This window comes from Thunnus maccoyii, chromosome 17 (assembly GCF_910596095.1).
Source record: "Thunnus maccoyii chromosome 17, fThuMac1.1, whole genome shotgun sequence".
NCBI classification, from domain to species: domain Eukaryota; kingdom Metazoa; phylum Chordata; class Actinopteri; order Scombriformes; family Scombridae; genus Thunnus; species Thunnus maccoyii.
The window spans coordinates 10,711,116-10,733,604 of NC_056549.1; the positions used below are offsets into that span (position 1 = coordinate 10,711,116).

The 22,489-nt window shown below is 37.5% G+C and overlaps 1 protein-coding gene across 1 annotated transcript; it reads left to right on the forward strand.

Moving 5' to 3' along the window:
- Positions 1 to 303: 303 nt before the first annotated feature.
- On the forward strand, positions 304 to 18,056 carry opn8b (opsin 8, group member b). The gene is made up of 4 exons (XM_042390953.1): positions 304 to 1,006; positions 13,742 to 14,035; positions 16,174 to 16,502; positions 17,511 to 18,056. Exons 1-4 carry the CDS (start codon positions 937 to 939, stop codon positions 17,862 to 17,864), a joined length of 1,047 nt encoding a protein of 348 aa, XP_042246887.1. The 5' UTR covers positions 304 to 936; the 3' UTR covers positions 17,865 to 18,056.
- Positions 18,057 to 22,489: the final 4,433 nt, after the last annotated feature.

The following is a 22,489-nucleotide window of genomic DNA, read 5'->3' on the forward strand; positions in this document are numbered from 1 at the left end:
TCATCTTGTAAAACTGAATACCGGGAGGCCAATCCTACTGAACAGGGCCGTAGCCATATTTTAGAAATACTGAGTACAGGAGTCGAAGTTGCCACAATGCACACCTAAAAGAAAAAACACTGAGGACATGACCTCTGTGTCCTCAGTGGTAGCTGTGGTGTGTATGCATGCCCACGGACTGGCTTCATTTTCTAAAATATTATTTAAAATTTGAAATACCAAGACATGAAAATAAAAGGTTACTGAGAAATACCTTGAAAACTTAACTGAGGGAATTAAATAAGTATATTGAGCACAAAAAATAGTTATCTCCCCCTCCACCTAAATCTGTAATGGTGCCTAAGCCATTAAAGATTACATAGCCTTATCTCAGCCAAAGCATTTACATACCAATGAAGGAGCCACTAGCAGCTACCCAATTATCCATTCAGCACTGGGACCATACAAAACGATAAGATGCAGCAGCATCACCCAAAAATATTGCCTCCATGAATGTGATAAGTGAATTTATGAATGTGTTCTTCTCATGTTCTCTTGACTACATTTCCACGTGTTTTTATTGAAATATAAGGTTGTCAAACGGTGATTTAACACTGTCTTAGAGCGCATTGTGCTTAAAGTTGCCAGTATGTTTCTGTTATCCTTTTCCACTTGTTTGACTTAGCTTATTTGAATAAGTCTTACATGCAGTCACACGGCAGCACTGGAGACGCTGCCCTAATAGGCTACATGATCTCCATGACGACTCATCATCAGCTGGAGCACAGTACACCGTAGCCCTGCGCTGCGCCCTGAGGACTTCTTGCGTCTCTGCTCCCCACTTGAGGACAGATGGATCTGACATCGGAGCGCACCAGCAGCGGCACAGTTTGACTTTTCTCCATCCCATGAAAACGGATCGCTTCTGTCTTATCCCGGTTATTGGTCAGGGTTCCAATGGATATCTACTCCTCCACTTTATCACCTGCGCTAGATATCGGCGCAGGATGTTACCTGCTTATATTAGGTAAGTTATCATCCGCGCAAGCTTGAGTATGATCAGTATGATATAGTAAGTTACCAATAGAGCTCAGAGGCTTTGCATCCCTGCTCATCGCAGTCCTGTTTGAGTGGAAAAAATACAGTAGGCCAATTAACTTTTTCTCCAGGATTTGGGAACTTGAAAAGAGAATTAAAAAGTACTAAATTATAGCCTACATTTCATAGTCCAGTGTCACGCACCGTTTGCTTGGAGCAGGCATTTACTCATAGATTGTAATAACACGTTGATAATGAAGTGGGTAGACTTATCGTTTACGCGCACATGAAGATGTGATAAGTCAGTTAAGTCTATATGTTTGCTGTTTAGTGTTTTCTTGTGTTTTATTCCGTCTCATCTGAAACTTTCAGGGGTCACACCTAACACAGATACATGTCTGTGAAATGTACATGTATGTGTATGTAATGTGTGTAAAAATCTATTTACAGGGTCATATTTTGGGGTTTGCCTTCCATCTGGGGGTAAAAAAGTCAACGTTAACCATGACATTTTAGGGTTAAGACAATTATGGTTTGCCATAGTTCTTAGGTAAGAGATAGAAATTAATATGTCAATGCAATGCCTTCCTAAGTGACAGAAACAAATGAATGTGTGTAAAGGAGGCCAGCCTGTGACCCTAGGATATATTTCTACCTTTCATATTACATAGTATAATATTATGCAGTGTCCATGGTGCTATAATTAAGTGGTGCAATTAAAAGATACATTAAAAACCTCTCATGTAGATGACAATTGGTGAGCAATTAGTCCAGTGTTTTTTTTTTCTGCTGATACATACTGAAAATGTAATTCTGTAACTGTAATTCTGCATGTGTCACATTCATTGCAATATTATATATCTGACAGTAAAGCCAGACTTAATATTGTGTAGCTCTGAGCTACGTTACATATAATTCCCGCAGCTCCCAACTGCTCACATCCTCTCTCAACAGGAGTGCTTTCGTCTCGCTCTGCTACTAAGGTCTAGTAGCAGTAGTAATCACCTAGGATGACAGACAGTATAACCGACCACTTGCTGTTTCACACATCATATATGTCTGGAACTACATCATAAGGCAGTTCATCTACTGAACAACATAGATGTACAGAGTGTAATGAAAGATGGATGATAGTGGCTTTGGTCAAGCACTCTGTGCATGTGTATAATTGGGTAAAAAAAAATTGGGCGGACTGCTGACCCTGATGTAGGACCCTGTGGCAATGCAATATAGGTTCAAAATCCTTTTTGTGATAAAATGTCAGCATTGTGAAGTGATTTGTTTCCTCTAATGGACAAAGGATTGGGTAAGCACCCTGAGCTGAGTGTTGACATTCACCTCACATCTGGTGTATCCCTGCTCATTTCTCTGTTATTCACCAGGAGGAGGATGTGGCTGATTCTATCATTGTGGTGAATCTTACATTGAAAAAACATAATTTTTCACTCATATTTGTACACTGATCAAACTGCTTACTACATTATTATTTTATTCATTCCAAATGTTACAGAACTCTCCACACAGCACTCCGTGTGACTTTTTTCTTCTTCTTCTTATTTTTATTTTTTTTTTGGGGTGCAATATGACAACATCCATGGTGACAAAAGACACAGGTTGTAACTTGAACTTTGTGTCACTGTGAGTGTGAGAGAGGGTGTGAGGAGAAAGATAAATAAAAAATAACTTCAGAAAAAAAGCAAAAAGGGAATTGTATTCTAAGAATATAAATCTCACTGTGTTTTCTTACAGAGGGAATTATATTATGCTGTGAACGCCTGATTCTTTCGTTTATTCTCAATATTTCATATTACTGACAACGATTACTGAGACATGTATTACATTTGTAATTTCACACTTTGTTAAGGTTTTATGAATACGCATCTTACTTTTATGATTACCTCATTTTTATTCAGAGAAATTGGTATAGAGGGTTACTGGCTTATCAGGAGGTTGCGGTAACAGAATATATTTCAGTGATATTCATGTAAATAACTTTAAAATTTCATAATATAATTCATCATAGAATCAAAATCCAATAAAACACAAGTGGGTAAGAGGTGAGGGTGAGAGGACAAAGCTTAATTTGTGTATTGAAATGAGCTCTTGAGCTGGTTCAAGCACCCTAGTATGGCATGTCGTTCAATTCCCTGCTCTCCTTATTTGATGAATTTACAAGACTCACTCTCTCATTAGCATTCAAATAGAGTGGGAATGTCAGCGCTGTTGTGACTGCTTTGATTCAGGTCATTAGGATGAGGCAAGCCTCCTCTCAGATGCTTTGCACAAATTATACAGAATTCAGGCATAATGATGAAACTAATAATCACATCACAGACACAAAATAAGCATGCTGAGTGTCGATAAGAGCTTGTATATTTAACACTTTCATTCAAGAGTTGCTATCGTTATTAAGAGCCATGGGTTTCAGTGGGCTGACCATGAATTGGATCCAATCATGTGTATCAAATTGTACTCAAATGGTTGATGTGAATGGAACCCTTTCAGAGTTAAGAGTCATGAGATTGGGGGTGTCACAAGGTAGTATCCTGGGTCCTCTATTCTTTTCATTACGTATAAATGATTTAAAAGCAGCTGCCTCATGCAATCTTTTTTTATACGCTGACGATTCTGTTTTATTGGTAGCAGATAATGATAAAATCGTGGTTGAGAACGCTTTTAGTGAGGATCTTTGAAATGTAATCAGATGGCTATCAGATAATTGATTATCCCTACACTTGGGAAAAACTGAAAGCATTCTTTTTGGTTCTAAAATAAAATTAGCAAGGTAAAAGTTGGAGACTTCCATATAACTGCTAAAGACAATGTAAATTATCATGGCTGCATTTTAGACGTGTTTTTATCAGGTGAAGATATGGATTTAATAGCACTCACCAAGATAAATCAAAGAATTAAGTTTTTAGCCAGAAAAGCTACCTTTCTGGACAGCTCAATTCTTCACACACTAGTTGGAGCTCTAGTTCAAATTCATCTCGATTACGGTGCCATTTCGTGGTATATCACATCACTGAATCGGTAAATCACTGGATTATCACAACACCTCAAAATCGAACTACAAAAGGCTCAAAATAAATTGATATGGGTTATATTAAAAGTCCATCCACATGCACATCTTGATCCTGCACATTTTAAAAAGCTTAACTGGTTGATGGAAGAAAAAAGAAACATTTATATTAAGATGCTGCTCACCTATAAAATTGTTAGTACTTAATTAATTATTTCTTATTACTAAGAGACAATCATAGCTACTTTACAAGAGGTAGCATAACAGACCTTACATACCTTTTCAATTCAATAGCCTAATGGGCAAAAACACATTTCTCTACTGTGCAGCAGTACAGTGTTATAATCTGCCCACAAATCTGAAATTGAGTGTTACACAGACCTTGTTTTAAGTGGCCTTAAACAAATGTTTACAAAGCTTCAATTTTAATTCAAACTTTTTATGACCAAGAAAACATGAGTTGACATAGCCCCCCCACCGCCTGCTATTTATGTGTTGATTGTATTGTCTTCGCTTGCTGTCTTGTTGTTGTTTTACTTTTATCTTGTGGTGTGTTAAGTGTTAAACTAGAGGACCGCAATGAAGTAAGCCTTCAGGCTTTATTGTGTTTTTATCCATGGTGATTTTTAATGTGTGTAATGACTACAGTGCAGTGTTATATGTGTTTTTGAAACCATCAAATAAATTAATTCATTCGCTTATAGCCAAAAATAGACATTTAAGGTTGAATATACTGTCTGCATACCAGGCTAGTGCAGGTAAAATAATTGGGCCCAGTAGGAAAACACTGTCACCCTCAGGCTGAAAAATGGAATTTGTGGTAAAACTAGGAGGTCACCCATAGATCTAATACATATATCGGAAAAAATGGATAAATACATAAATTAATAAATCTGATTGGAAGTCAGCTCACTTGTGCTGGCACTGCCCACATGGCCTGGTTCAGCCAGGTTACTGAATGACTTACTGTAGAGGTTTCACAGGGATGATTCTGCCATTTGTTGGAATAATGCATCTCATGCATCGCATCCTCTTTGTCACATAGTCAAACATGCACAAGCATCTTGAGAAGACAATAAGGTTCTAATTTTAGAGCTGCACATTGATGCATGCTGCCCTCCTTATGGTCATTACATACGACTTGACTGTTCAGAAGCAAACTGAACAACAGCACGTTGAAGAGTTTTTCCAGCTGGTTTTAAGATCAAGATCAAGATATTTTTTTCTTTATTTATATATTTCTTGTTTTAGATCTTTTCTATATTTGTATACATTCATTATAAATCTGGAGCAAGATGTCGGTTGCCCGTAGCTGAAGAGTCAGTGAAGGAAACATCTATCTATCTATCTATCTATCTATCTATCTATCTATCTATCTATCTATCTTATATTATATTTTAGCAGTTATCCTGCTACTTGCTACAAAATGTCACTCACGCATACAAGCATTACACATACGCATTCATCTGTGTTATCGGTACGCACCTCATGATTATGTTTGGGTTTGGTTAATGTTCAGAAATGACCTTTGATTCTGTGTGTGGTCTGTCTTGCTTCCTGTCTGGGCAAGAGGATTACATGCCATTAAGCATGGTTAATGTTTTTAATAATACTGTTGGAGCTTAACTATGTGTGTGGCCTGCCATACCTAAACCAAAAAAATGTCTATATATAATTAGCTCCTATACTTTATTTTGAACCACAAATGTACTTTGCATCCATATATATCTTATCAGTCATTAACTAATGGGTGATTAATCCTTCATTAATATTTGAGGGGGAGAAAATACAATCACACTATCTCATGTTACCCAAACAGGAGAACATAGGGATACAACATTTTTCAGTGGTAGATTTCATTATAGCTATTAAAACCATCTATCATCTATCAACACTGTCTACAAACCATATGTCTTCCTTCTCTGTCAAACTACACAATCAACTCTAAATTGACTGTATTAGTCACAAAATGAAACAGCAAACTGGTTTGCAATTTTCAAACAAGCAAAACTGCAAAGAACATTACTTTTACAGTCATTTTATATTGTGCATAAGTTTCACATTCCTCTCTTTTGTCCCCTTGTGGCAATTGGCTGTATGACTGCAGATTGATCAGGGCCAGATTTGGACTTCTGTGCTGATGTGGCTGGTGTGTGAGGAAAGTGGCATCGCCTTTGCATGAGAGAAGTCACAAGGGCTTTTCCTCCATGTAGTCCACTGATTCTGATACTTTCTCTTCAACTCATTCTCCTTTTTCATCTTGGAATAACAGATCCATTAAATCACTCCCGCTCGGTGCATTGCATCAAATTGAGTGGAGCCTACGTCATGAAAGCGAAAGCTAAACTGTCACTCACTGTTTGTTTGTGTGTGCGTGCTTATCAGTCACACGAGGAGTAGGCAGGACGGATAATGAGGCCACAGATTTGCAGGGTTTGCCAACTTAAGTCCGAATGGTTTTCTGATTCTTTCTGGCAAACAAAATAGACACAGGGTTTGTTATTGTGAGCTGCTTTGCATGCTGACTGTATCACGCTGATTTGACAGTGATTTGAAGTGTTGTTTTAGAACTCATTTGTCTTGCCCTTCTACTCTATCGCTTTTAACTAGACCTATGTTATATACTTTGTTTAGTTGTGTACTTACATTATCTATAATGTTCGAACCCAAAGAAATCCATAATTTCAATCAAGGTAACAGTCTGTTGTTTCATTTGGTCGCCTCTTATTGGCATTATATCACCTTTGCACATGTGTCAGCGTTGTGGTTGACCGCTAGAAGGTCATAAATTGACTTTTTATCCAGTTAAGCCACACACACACAGAATATAGCCTTAAAAATGTGTGATAGATAACTTTAGCTCATGTGGTTGAACAGCAGCAGCAGCAGCACCAGCCCTCCCTCCCCACCTTATATTGTGAAGCAGCAGCGCGTCCCCTCCCTGGGTCCCTGGCTGGCTAATATTTTCACCCAGGTGAACATTGTATGCACTAGTGGGAAACCAAGCTGTCCTCCACTATAGGGAGGAATGTGTTGGGCAAGTACTATGTTGGTTGCCTGGGAATTGATAGGTTTGATTTATTACTTGTATAAGCTTGTTTGCAGGTGTGGATGTTGCGACAGTGTCAAAGCACCTCATAACCCTATGTCCCTACTGTATGTACACCATATATGATGATGCCTATGTACAGTTTTACTCTTTCACTGTTTCAAGATTCCCCCATAATACCTCAAAGGTCTACAGGAGCCCACATAAGTGGGAAGGAACCCTGGCAAATGTAGCAATATGGAGGGGCAATTCTCGTGACAATGTCAAGGTCCCCCTTGAACTCTGTCCCCACTGTCCCAATTAGAAAAATACACATCACTCCACATTCACTCCTCAGTGAGATAGTGTATGTATAGCTGTCTTGCACTTCCTTCACAGGCCCTCAAAGGTCTTGAGGTCTTTCCATTGATTCTTTTAATGTTTGTTTGTTTGTTTGTTTGTTTTTTGGCTTGTTTGTTTTTTTGCAGTAAGTGGTAAGCAATGGGGTCAGGTGCACTTCCATGAAAGTAATTTTCAGCAAGCTGGAAGTTAAGCAGTTCACTATGAAAATAGCACTCAGTGTTTGTCAGACTGCTGAGGAAGACGGTCTCTCGTGTTAATTTCAGCATTGTCAATCCTCGACGCGATACATTATAAAACTTGACACATGGGCACAAGCAGCAGATGTCAATGCACACAATGCGACATATCTCTACTTCCGGCAGACAGGACATTACAAGACAAAATTATGGAGTCAGAGCACTTCCTTGTTGCAAAAAAGCATTAGGTCAATAACTTTGCAATTAGCAATAGAACTGAGAGAAGGCTTTGACACATTGACCTTGACTCATATCTTACAACACACTCATACTGTAGGTGTATCACGTCACAGTAGTGATCAGCGGAAAAAGCTTATGCAACAGCAGCTGTTCTGTCACACATGAAGCATCTCCACCACTTACTGAGTCAGAGTGGTGCTGTCAGACTGACTCTTTGAGAGGAGGTGTAAGTCTCCAGGGTTATACACTATACATTACCAATGGTCATGTGGACTGAGGTGAACGTACCTATAAAATTTTAAAGCTATACCAGGGGCATTTGATCTCTTCTCTGCTGTTTCCTCTGAGTCAAACGCTAGAACTTACGTTATGGTTCTTGAAATGGGTATAACTGTATAACTATATAACTGTATTTCATGTCCCAGTGTATAAATTGACACCTTTTCACAGATGTGGTGTGAGATGAGGTGTCCAGAGGAATATAGCCCTCCCTGTTATCATACTGTTCCGCAACAGTGAGCTTCCTGGGTAGGGTAGTTGGACAACCATTGGGCCCTGTAAGAGCTGCTAGTGTTAGCCATTTATCAATTTCCTGCTCAAAAGAGAGCTATTTCACCTCATAGGAACCTAACCAATGGCTAATGTTGTAATGGAAGGTTTTTTGCAGAAGCTTCATTGTTCAGTGTGCCTGCTAATGGCTCTCGCTCGCTCCTATTCTGGTTTTCTTCCCTCTCTTCTCAGATCAAATGGGAGATGTACACAGCAATTCTTGTCATTTTATATGTACAATTTATAAAGTAACGAGAGGATTTAAATTCAGTCTAACCTGCTTAAGCTAATCATTCGACATTGCGGGAAATACACATATTTGCTTTCTTGCCGTGAGTTAGTTGAGAAGATGGATACTACTCTTAAATACTGTACCTTTCTGTTCAGTATGAAACTTTGTCCAAAAGAAAAAACCATCAGCCTAAAAGCACCTCTAAAAGTGTATTCAGACAGAATGGCAGACAATAAGAGTAGGCATGATAAGATGCAGTTTTGCCTGGGGCAGCACCACTAAGAGGAAGTGCAAGCTGAAAATGTTTCGACTTGAGTGAAAAACTTAAGCTAATCCCAGGGCTTGATCAATCTGCTTCATGAAAAAGTACAAAGACAAACACACAAGGGCACATTACTATTCACACAGTCAATATAAAGTTTTTTGTAAGCTCCTCAACATGTAATTTGATGCACAGACCAAGGATGTCACCAGCTCAAATGATGAGCTATCCAAAGCATATATGTAGGGAGCTGCTGACACACATCTACCTTTGAGAGGAGCATAAATTTGTTTTGTTTTGTTTTTGTGCATTTAAAAACAGATTGAGATCAGTAAGAGCTTGTTTTAAACCTGTAAACCGGCTTGTAGATTGAATATTGCCACAAACTGTGATGAAGCTACTACATACAAATTTGTATCATCTGCATAAACATTATATTAAGAATGTTTTAAAGAAAAGATATTATTAATGTATAGTGAGAAATGACAGTGGCTCTAAAACAGACCCTTGAGGCAAGAAATCAGACAATACACCATTAACAAAAAGACGTTGAAATCTATAAATAATAATAATAATAATACAACTTTACTTATGTAGTGCATGTCATACAAAAAATGCAATACAGTGTGCTTCACAAAAGATGAAAAACAACTCACATAAAAGACAGGTCCAAGAAATAAGAACATTAAAAGTATAGTGAACGGCTTTTTTTAAGACAAATCAAAGAGAGACAAAAACCAATGAAAATGAATAGTAAATAAATGGCTATTTATATTGTAAATTGTCATTCAAGTGCAGTAGTTCCTATATCAGGAAGGTGTCATCAAGACCAACTGAACAAAGTATGTCAGCAGATTTCAGATATTAGGAATAGTCCCTGTCGTCAGGTTGAGATTAAAAATATGTGTAAGTGGATAAAAGATAAACGGAGTGGCCAATTGTAAGAGCCAATTTAGAAAAGGGCCTAAATGAAAATTTTGTTGTTGTTGTCATCACTACAAAGTCCATTACTAGTCAAGGTTTTTGGCGGCATTGGTGAAGAATTAGAACTTATAACATGGCATACTGCATTTTCGCTTGAAAAAAATAAAATAATGGTCTGTATCTCACTTGTGTGATAGTTACTGCAACTTAATCTGTATTTATTTGCACTGGGAGAGAACAGGCAGGGATATATTTAAGACATTTTATAGTATATTCCAGAATTTGACTGGGTTATTAGAGGAATTTGTTCATTTGTTAATTAGGAGGGAAGATGTGGCTCTTTTCACCTAACTGATACACCTCGTCCTTGTATCAAGCATGGGTTTTAGCCCATGCTTGATACATATCTCTATATCCCTAATTCTTAATTAGGCATGTTTATCAGATAATTTAGTAAAATGATAAAAACAGTCGAAAAGCTTCTTCTGTATCAAAACTATACCAGCATAAGCAAAGATTAGTTAAAAGTCCATGGGTGAGTCATTAGTTAAACCTAGCAGTAAAATCTGGTCTGTAGTTGACCCTTTTCTTGCCTCCTGGGCAACCTCCCCAACCTGAATCCCGTGTTTTTTTTACACTTTCACTCACCCTTACGTAAATTACACACATGACTGATATTTATCCTCTTAACACACCTCATGATTATGTTTGGTTTTGGTTCATGTGTATTGATTCTTTGTTTGGCCTGTCTGTCCAGAAGGAGCACATGCTGTTTTATTTTGGACGCATAAAGTTAAGGAGTGTCCAAAGCAAACACAGGACTGAGGGGACACTCCTTAATTTATGTCCTAAACAAGATAAAGAGTATCCCCCACCTGCCCCTGGGACATCACACTGTCCACAAAGTCAAATTGATGTTACAACTGAACTGTGTTGGGGAAAAAACATAAAAACCTCATCGAAACCAGACAATTTAAGTCTGTAACAGTGTAACAGATGTTTCTAATGTGGAGTTAAAGCCCTGTTATTTTGTATTTGGTAATTTATTCCTTGTGGTTTGCCTAAGGACAGCATACCCCAACAGAGGGATCTGATATCATTAACAACAAAAGAGTAAACAGGAGTGTGACCCACATGAAATGTAGTCATACTTTTGGTTTGTGTATTTACCTTATTGTGGTGTAAAATTAACTTTATTTTTGGTAAAAGCATTCTGTTTACTCTTTTTAAAGGGATTGGTGTTGTATCCTGTCCAGGCCAATGAAAGGCATTAGCAGAGCATTTGTAACTCAGGGAATGCCTTTGCAACATGAATTTATTAAAAGGGCTGGATACCGGACCAAAAATGGTATTCAATCAGTCTTACAAGAATCGCTCATCTGGTGCATATGCCAAAAAAAGTTTCTAGCTTCTGGGTTTGCTTCTGCATTATGTGGCCCACTGAATATGTACAGTGGTGTTTCCCCTGCTGACCCTGTCCACAAGTTCCCACTCGGCCCATAGACTTTACATTGTGATGACATCACAGATTTTTAAATCACTTTTCTCAGCTCAAGGAAAGTTTTACAAATATAAAACATCAATGCATCAAAAATTTATAATTGAAAGAGTTATAATAACGTGTGTATAAACTGTCCCACACGAGTGTTGATAGAGAGCAAGCATGAAGCAAACGCTAATATGGCGACAGACAATACAAAGTGTTTATGTTGTGAATTCCCACCTGTGTCCCTGCTTTTGACACTGTGAGAAACTCCCATTAATTATTGTAATTTGTTTTATGTAAATGTGTAACTTTATACATGTATATTTGTTATTAGCATATATTGTTTGTTATCTTGTCATTGTTGTGGTTTTCTGCTGTGGATTTTTCTTGTTTTGTTTTGCAATGTGTTGGAACATTAATACTTTTATTAATATAAACCTCGACTGGAGACATTTATTAAAGACATTTATTAATAGCTAAACATCTTGAGGATACATGATAAAGCATAAAATAATAAATAAAAAGAATAATACGGCCTATAAATGATTATAGAATAAAATAATAAAGAAGATTGTTGAGAAAGAGTGACTCGAAGTGTGTGACTCAAGGCTAACATGCTGCAATGGGGGATGCTAAGTAAAAGCTGGCTGGCATCTTGTAATCTTAGTTGAATGCAGAATAAAGTTCAAACTGACTACATTCAAATCTTTAGTTGCGTAAACTTCAAAAATAAAATACTATACATGGACACATGAGACTCAATGCTACCAATAAAACAAAAACAACTGAACTTCTTTCAATACAAGATTAAAATACGCCTATACTTGGTCAAAAAACAAAGAGATATCTTAATAAAAATTGTGTCTTGGCTCATGAGTTTCTGAAGACAAAATGGGCGGAGTCTTGGGTGTGTTTTAAACGTTTAAACATTCATTAACTCTTAACATAAGAAAATTCAATATGAAGTTCTAACCTATCAGTAGGGGGCAGTATTGTCACGTGTAGTAAAAAAATAAAATGAAAAAATTAATATCTCCTCAATAGATTGTCACACATCTATCAAAGTTATACCAGTGTTCATGTATTTATAGGACAAGCAATATAAAATTATTTACATAATGATTATACGTTTAATTTTCAAGTTCAGATTTGGCTCTGATTTTCAGAGAGACTCCATGAATGTCCTCCAGGAATGTGAATTATAACTCTGGTCTGGGAAAGATAAGGCCCCAAAGAGGGGGGGTTTCTGTCCATGTTTACTGAGTAAACCTCCTTTCTCCTGGTTCAAATGACCCCAAAGGTAATTTATGCTTTTAGTTCAGGCTATAATTTAGTTATTGGTCAGAAATGGTCTCTCAGCAGGTCTGTTCAATCTCCATTTTGTCACAGTGTTTAACTTTTGATCAGTATCATGCTATCAGATCTCCACTTGGCAAAGAGGTCAGTTCGGGGTCCAGGAGTGAGGCACTCTCCATGCCTCTGTGGAATTCACTCGACCTCCTCAATTTGAGATTAAAGAAAAGCTTCCTTATCTATGAATTAAAGAAAAGGCCACAAGTATCTTACAATATGCTATTGTAATGTGTTATATACATACGTTATTGCAATGTGTTGTTATCTGGTTGTTTGTTAGGTTCTCTCAGGCAATGGTCAGTATGTGTATATTTGCAAAATCAGATATCTCCATTTTTATTAATTTTCATAAATCATGTTTTTTTATTGTGCATTCCAGGTAATATTAATCGAACAGCAGTTTGGTGGTTTTGATTAAGTAAAAATAACTCAACAAAATACAGGTACGAGTCCGCCTGTTACCTGTATTTTGCCCAGTATCCAGTTCTCTTTATACATTCATGTTTTTTGCAGATGAACTCTTTATATGTTTCTCTTTGTAATTAGACAGATTTCATGCTAAAACTGGTAACAGAGGGTGCATTAAAGAATTGTTCATGTATGTGTAGATCACTGATGATGATTAAATGCTATGTAAAATAGGTTAACATCCCTGAAAGAATCATCATTTCTCCTGTTTAAAAGGACATTTATGTGGTTGTTTGCCCTGCCATCCAGGACCTGCAACATGAGCACACCTAAAGAGGGTGGTTTGTGTGTTGAAGTGATTGTAGATAATAATGTGTGTAAGGCTCAATGACTCACAACATAAACAGCAAGCTGGGGTAAAAACTTAAGCTGCTGGAGCTGCTATAATGCAATCAAGGCCTCTAAATGGAGATTATTTGTTTGTTGCAGCTTTTGTTTCATACAAGGATGAACATCCATGGATGTATTATTAGAACATTTACTGTAATTCCATTCTTTGTGCAGTAAAATGAGTTTTTAAATGTGTATTTCTATTCACACAGTCATTATCATGAAAACATAAATTTTCACTTGTGTCCTCTAAATCCTCACTTCTTTGTCTCCTCGTCCTGTCTGTCTCAGCTGTGCTCTCCATCCTGGGAAACCTGCTGGTCCTCATTATGGCATTCAAAAGGTCATCAAGGATGAAGCCACCAGAGCTACTGAGTGTTAATCTGGCAGTGACAGACCTAGGGGCCGCTGTCACCATGTACCCCCTGGCTGTGGCCTCTGCCTGGAGCCACCGATGGCTCGGGGGAGATGTTACCTGTATTTATTATGGCCTGGCAGGATTCTTCTTTGGCGTGGCCAGCATCATGAACCTGACTATCTTGGCCATAGTGCGCTTCATTGTGTCCCTCAATCTGCAGTCTCCCAGTGAGTATCTCAGAGCTGAAACACTGATAAAATACAACCAGGCATTTCCTTAAAAGATTTATCATTTAAAAAGCACATTTACAATGCATATATTCTGCAGCAACTTCTAACCCCATGTGAGACCTTACTCTCACATTTTCTTCGCCCTAAGACACAGTATCATTATTCAAAACATGACTGGTCATCTGGTGGAAGATTCAACCAACAGTGATAAAAGCTTCCAGTGATATAATTCTGCATGACTATGATAATTGAGGATAAAGCTAACAGGTCCAAAGAATAAAGTCAGCATCCTCACCAGTTGATTATTCATGTAGAACACATGGAAATAGCAGCAGCATTGTTCTTGATTATTGTGCAGTGAAAGGCAGTCAGTACACCAGTAGGAAGGTGGTTAGCCAGACATGCTAACATTTGTAGTTTACATAACAGCAGGAAAAAAACCCTGTTACTACATTTTTGCTCTTGTATTTGTTAATTACGGAAAGGCTAATAAAAAAGGACACTGGCCTCCAAACTCTTTAGATGTTATTTCTACTGTCCCACGTTCAGCAAATGGTAGCTGCTTCTCCTTACAATTCAAACATAAATGTTCACATTCAAATTAAAAAATGTAGTAGAACAGGTCAATATCAAAAGTTAATTTCTTTGTGAATTTTTTAAGTGTAGTTTTTTGCTTAAGGTTTAAGCAGCCTGTCAGGGACCTCTGGTAGCCATCTGCATCTCTTTATTACTTATTTTCTACTTAGTCATTAGATGTGTCCATCTTTCATAATTGTGTTTCTATTGAGGCGCCCCTGCTAATAACTTTTTGTGACTGTCTAACCTTTGTGTTGGTATATTGTTCATTCCTTTTGATTAACAATTCAGCTATATGGCCAGCAAGGCTATAACTTCCTGTTCTGCCACTTGAAAATATATCACGATAAACCTCTTTTCTACTGATAAACCTGACGGAAGTTCTGTGCCTGAAGTAAACAAACAGGACTGACAGTGCAGTTGGGAAATGTAGGAATTAACTATGTGGAAAGGTTTGCATACCTGACTACAGGCTTACCAAGAAGTGGTATCAGGTGGGTGTAGCCAAGTTGAACATATATAGATTAAAAAAAACCCCTGCACACTGGTAAATTACTAGAAGCCTCTTCAGATACAAAAAGATAAGTAAATTCATTTTATGCCTAAAAGTTTACAATGTTGAAAAAAAACTATAGAGACTTAAATAGGCTATCAAACAAAGGTAATCAGAATCAGGGGGTGTTTTCCATGTTTTCCTCATAAACTTGCTATGTGTGGTCAAAAGACCTACAAAGGTGCCTAACTAGATATGAAAATAATACAAATACAGTATACACACTGTCTGCACTCATATACACAAGTACTGCACATATCTGCATATGTCTTCAAATGTATTGTAACTGTCAAATGGTTTAAATAAACGTCCCAGGCATGGCTCACATGAGAAATAGTTCAAGTGCCCCGATTAGCACACAAGAACTATAATGTGAACACAGAGAACATAAGACAAACACTAAACAAGTCACAAGGATAAGACTCACATCAGCATCAGGCTCTAGGAAAAATACAACAGTTTTACATTACAAGAAACAAGAAACAACAACAAAAGACCCTCTGGATGTAATGTCATTTTATATAAAATCTATTTACAGTATATCTCACATCACTGCATTCGCTGCTTATTGTCTAATCTGTTGGAAGAGACAAACTGAGGTCGTTTAACTTAATTTATTTCCATGGGGGCTTCAAGATGTTGGTGAGATGCACAGACTTATTTCAGAAAATAAAAATGCAGTACGCAGAAATTATTGTTTTGCGAAACAGTTCCATGTCCTCCTTTTGTACCATCTAACATATTACTAAACCATATATAGGTTATGTTAAATTGAGATTGCTCAGGATAAAAATGGATTTTTTTTTAATATGAGGATATTACCAGACCAGAGGAACCTAAATAGAAGTTGTTTCTTTTTCATGCCTTGTTATCTTCTCCACAGAACCCTTATCTAATTTGATCATGCTTTCTCTAGATTTCCTCCAGATTTCTATGAGTCAAAACATATTATTTTCTATCTGTTGTGTGCAATACAAAATTAGATCCTTTCTCTTTCGCTCTGCAGAGGAGAAAATCAGCTGGAGGAAGGTGAAGATGCTGTGCTTGTGGACGTGGCTGTACGCATTGCTCTGGGCTCTGTTCCCCTTACTGGGCTGGGGGCGGTACGGCCCGGAGCCCTTCGGCCTGTCTTGCTCTCTTGCCTGGGGACAAATGAAGCATGAAGGCTTCTCTTTCGTCATCTCCATGTTCTCTTTCAACCTCATCATGCCTTCTGTCATCATCACCTGCTGCTATTTTGGCATCGCCATCAAGCTGTATTACACCTACAAAAAGGCGATGAACAACAGCAACCGAATCCCCAACATTGTCAAGCTCCATCGAAGGCTGTTAATAGTAAGTAACTTTTTCTGATGAGGAAGATTTATTATTATAGGTCTGGGGACTTTAAGACATTTTAAAGTACCAGTTTGTCCTTGGCGGATTCAACACTGAATTGAGTGGCTTTTGATTAGATCGACAGTGGTCTGTTATTTAGGGATTTATTATATGAAGATTGTGAAATAACACAAACACACCCAGTGGTTGCTTAGTAACACACTAGTGATCACATGTTACTGACAGTGTGCGTGTACAGTATAGAGCAGTGGTTCCCCATCTTTTTTTGTCAGACATACCCCACAGGCCTTTTAGCTGTTTTAACCATTTGTCCAGTACTTTTAGCTAAGTATTTTAATTGTTTAATTCATTACTTTATACTTAACTTACATTCTACATTTCTTTCCATTACTATGTTCTTTAACTGTGTATCCATAACATTTGGCCAACATACCCATTTATCCTTTAACTTTAGCTAATTATTCCAATTGTTTATTGGTGACTTTTAGCTAACTATTGCAACAAATTATCCATATACATTAACTAATTATTTCCACTGTTTATTAATAACCTTTGGCTAACTATTTCATCCATTTATCCATTACTTAAGCTAATTATTTCAATAGTTTATTAACTTTTAGTATCCATGCATCCATTACTTTAGCTAATCATTTCAACTGTTTATTAACCTTTTGCTAACTTCAACCATTTCAAATCAGTTGCTGCACAGCTGCAGTCACAGGCAGTTCATATACAAACAAACTGGTTATTCTGTGTATTTCAAACAAAATGTTGCCTCAAGACATGAAAACATCTGTCAAATGTTGGATAAATAGTGGAATTTAATTAATTTAGACTTATGTTCAGAATATGAAAGGGCCTGTTCTGCATCTTTCGTTTTAACATCTACATGTTAGTTTGTCACTAAAGCCTGTACTAAACTAATGAAATGCCTGATCATTTTCAAGATTATTTCCAGACATTTTGTGGCATTTTTACTGACTTTATCCTCCCGTTCTCTTGCAGATCGCTGTTTTGATCAGTGTAGGCTTCATAGGCTGCTGGGCTCCATATGGTGTGTTAAGCCTATGGTCAGTTTTGCGTGACAGTAGCACCATCCCGCCTGAAGTCACTCTGCTGCCGTGTATGTTTGCAAAGAGCTCCACTGTATACAATCCCATAATCTACTACATCTTCAGCCAGAGCTTCAAAAGCGAGGTAAAGCAGATGCGCTGGCTGTGTCTAGGCTGCAATCCAAGCCACTCCAACGGCATCAATGACAACAGCATTTATTTGGTCAGCACTGGCATGAAACCAAAGGTAGCTGCCCGGTCTACTTTTCAGGAGATCATGGAGCCAAAGACAGAGACTTTGGATTGAAAGACTTGATTGTTTCTTCGGACATGCTTCAGAGGAAAGAATTTACTTCTCAACAAACACTTTTTTGTGCTCTTAACTGTAAAGAAAAAAACAAATTAGTGGTCTCATCATGGGCACCTGGTTATGTTTTAAACTGAGGGAGCAAACTTGGAAAGATACATAATTTGGGGGGTCTGGGGGTCCTCGATCCCTAGAAAAAAAAAACTAATTTAAAACAAATTTCCTGGATTTCTACACCACCTAATCTCTTGGACTAAGTCAAGAAACAGCCAACTGCACAAATCTAGATTAGTTAGATTGAAGGTGCTATGAAAACCAAGAATGCATCAAGAACACAATCTAATTAGGTGGATCAGGACAGGAAATGATTATTAGAAGAATGACTGTTTCATATTTGAAATTATATTTATAAAGACATTATGTAGCTTAAAATGCTAGTAGGTTGCAGGCTACTAGGCCATCTTCAAGGCCAAACAATGACAAACAATTTATATAAACAAAATAGCCTTACAACACATTACAATATGATTTCGATAATTAAACCTAGTTAAACAATGTTAAACCTGATGTCATTTGATGTAAGATAATGACTGTTCACCACTGTGATGCCTGTCTGCAATAGAAATGAAGAGCCTTATATATTGGCCTACTGACTTCCTCGACTGCTCTTTTGGGTCAATGTTTTTTAAACCGCTCCTGGCGTAGCTTTCCCCCTGTCCAAAATGTTCTTCTTTCCATCCAACCCTGCTCCACCTGAGAAACAGCCTTAGCTAACCTGGTGTGCTGACCTCAAAGTTGCACTGATTTGAGCAAATTGTGGTTCTCTGATTCGGCTCCCTCGCAAACGTCCCGTCTTCACAGCCGAATCCTGTCCAATCAGCGAGCTAACGTTAGCGCTACAGTTAGCTAACGTTGACTCGCAGATCGGTTTGGCATTTTGGCGACAGGGCAGTCCTACTTTTAGTTAACTTAACGTTTGGCTGGAGTCAGTGGGCCAAGCAGGTACATTCAACATACACTAGCCTGTCTTTCTGTATGTTTTATTTTCAGTCAATGATTGCAGTTAAGCTAAATGGCATGTTTCTCGTCTTTGTAAACAGTCAGACTCCTGTGTGGATTGACAGACTGTGATTGACAGCCAAAGCATGCTGTGGCAAACCATTAGTGACAGGTTCAACTGAACAAACTCAAAGAATGGTCCAAAAATGTGTGATTTTTTACTTATTTTTGTCAGTTGCTGAAAATAGCCTGATTGCGGGGACTGTATGATGATAAGTTTATTTTAAAAATGACAAAACTAATTGAATAATGGGGATGCATTTGCTCCACTTACTCCATTGCTCAGGCACCTGCTGGTCTCATAATGTGTTATCTGACAAACATTTTCGAGATCGAAAACACTTGTTTTGTATTTTTTCCAATGCAACTGGTGTGTGTTGTTTTAACATAACAAGCAGGGTTGTACTGGCCTCATTTGTGTGTGGCCAGCATGAATGAGAGGGTGTGTTTGCACATTATGTTTAAATGCTGTGAAATTTCAGTCAACTAAGATAATAAATTAGAGTTAAATCTGTGCTTACAGCTGGCTAAAACCCCATAAACCATTGTAGCCCAGAAACAGAGGCCTATTCACTGTTGAGTTAACTGTGTTATTGAAGAATTAACCACAGTAAACTGCTTTTAGGTTTGTCATTTGCCATGTAACGGTACATTTCCGCAAATACAAGGCAAGATGTGAAATAAGAGAAAGCAGGTGGCGAGCTGCAAGCAAGCTGCACAGGATTCAAGAAAATTACTCATTTTTACATGTTACAAAACCAAAGGTTGTATGGCAGAGAATTACCAAAATCTTATTTTAAGCACAAAAAACAAAACAAAAACATGACGTTTACTTTCAGGTTCAATCTGTGATAGATGCTTGGTTGTGTGATTATGTTGTGACACCTAATCATTTGCATGTGTTTGATGTTACTTTATAAGTGACAGCTGAATGTTTTTTAAGTCTGCCCCTAAAAATGTTTACAAAATTATTGGTCACCAACATAAATCTAATCTTGTGTCAGAGAAAGAGAAACATTTGCACCTTTTTGTATGTTTGCAACTCATATCAATTTTAGCAGCACTCTGCATGTTGTTTAGGATGAGGCTATTATACTAGCTATTATATTAAAAGGGGAAGATTGTCATTATTTTATATTCTTATTATAAACAAATCTAAGATGAAAACCAATAATTAATTTATTCTACTAACAAGCATTGTCAGTGCAGCCACTAGACTGGCCATATTCAAAAGGTATTGCTCTTTTATGTTGTGTATTTAAAGGAATATTTTAACAAAGTCTGAATCTGTCAAAAGTTAATAAAATCCACCAGAATTTCAGAAATAGTTTCCCAAAATGTCAGACTTTTCCTTGGAAAGTTTTAGAGCATGAGTTGAGCTTGACAGTTCATTTGTGATCTGGGAAACAGCAGTTGATAAAACAATCTCAACTCAAAGTTCACTTACTTGTTTGTTATGGAGCTCTTGACCGTATCACATGATCCTCATTAGCACATTGAGTTTGCTCTCTTGGAACTGTAGACTTAAAACTAAACATGGAACCAGAAGTCTTAGAGAAACATCCATGGCAACTGAACAAACTCAATGCACTAATGAGGACCGGGTGATATGGTTGAAAGCGCCAGAGCACGACTTTGAGTTGACCTTGAGCTGAGATTGTTTAGTCAACAACAACTTCTATGGCACAGAGGAATAAGCTACATCAAGTTTTGACTGCACAGACAGTACTTGTTAGCAGGATCAATTAATTGATTTTGGTTTCTCATGGGATTTGTTTGATTTTAATTTCATAATTAAAAGATCAAATAAAGCCTTATCGTTTAAATCCTTCATTTTGTAACTTTGTGAACACTCAGAGCTCTAAAAACAAAAAGCTTATTTAGAAATCAGTGTGTAACAGATTGTCATGTCAACAGGGTATAACGATAGAGTTGTTGAAATTTCACTGGAATTCCCCTGTGACAGTCTGTTGCCCGCAGTCACAGGATATTATTGTATGTAATTCAGCTTAAAAAAGGATTTCTGTCACGCTCCTGCTTAACGGATGACTGTTTTTGTCTTGCTTTACCCAGGGATTACTTTTCCTGATATACTGTCACCTGCAGTCTAGCAATTCCCTTTTTAAACTTTCCCTTTAAATGAGCTTGGCTGAGTGGCAAATACCGTTTTTGGATTTTGCAGTGTCATGTGAAGTTTTTTTTTTTTTTTTTTTTTAAATTGCAACTTGTTACTACTGTTGACAGTGTTGAATTATTTTCAAATTTTGTGAATGTTGCGCTATGAACCTTGTGTGCACAATTCATTGGTCATGTTTGAGAATAAACACCAATTGAATACAGTTAAGTAGCGGACAATGAATCCATCATGACAAGGTCGTTCCACTCAACCACACATTCGACCTTCTTCGCTATAGCAGTGTGTTCTGGCTGTGTTTACTGAGGAGAGTGTGAGGCTCATCCTGAATTCCAGTCAGACACAGCTGCAACTGCGGGATTTGTGTGCAGTCAACCCTGGAATAAGTTTCTGGAATGCTGACATTTAAGTCTCCATTTTCTTTAGAGCAAGAGCTCAACCGCAAATGATGTCAATGTCAGTCAGTCAGTCAGTCAGGGTAAATCCATCTAAAAAGTGTATAAAACGTCAGTGTGTAGATTTGCATAAAGTCCACATACTAAAATATCCAGTGTTACTATGAATATATTTATTCATAGACCCTTTTCACAGCAGACATTTTGACTTGTAACATTAATGATGGTTCAATTCCATTAATTGTCCCAGTAAGCCATGTCAGTGAGTGAGTATACACACTACTAGAGCCCTGGAACTGGCTCACCTAAATGTAACGCAGCTTTAATTAATGTTATTAATACCTACTGTGTTTTTCCTGCTTTGACAAGTCAAAATATCAGCTGTGAAAAGGGTCTATTCATCTGGAGGAACATGAATGATTGTTCTAAACTTTATGGCAATCAATAAACTAAAAATGTCAACCTCATGGTGGCGCAAGCGGAACAGTCACGTATCACCAAAGTCAGTAGGATTCATCCTCTGAGGAACATGAATAAAATGAAATTTTATGGCAACCTATCCAGCAGTCTGGACCAAAGTGGTGAACTGACAGACCAACAGCTGCTAGCATGGCTGAAAGAACAACTCCAACAGCACAAGAGGAGCTGCAGAATTAAATATAGTAAACTGGAACTGCTGCACTGAAAATGGGAGCGAGATGGATTCTGTGGAAGTAACATAATGTCCTAACGTCCTAATGTGTTTGATTTCAAGCCAGAGAACTAACCTGAACCAGAAATAAAAGTATATCCAGAGAATAATTGCTGTAAGAGTCATATTCTAAAAAGTACATATGTGCGGCTTCCATCAGGCAAATTAGTGCAATTATGTCAAAAAAAAATCATCCCTCCCAACTTTCATTAAGTTTCACCAGTTAGGTATGAAATATTACCACATAACACATGTTGATCTGACATTATCACGCTAATCTAAAATAAGACTGAATTCACTCTCAATCATTTTCAAAATCGCAGTTCACATAATGATTAGACTTGGG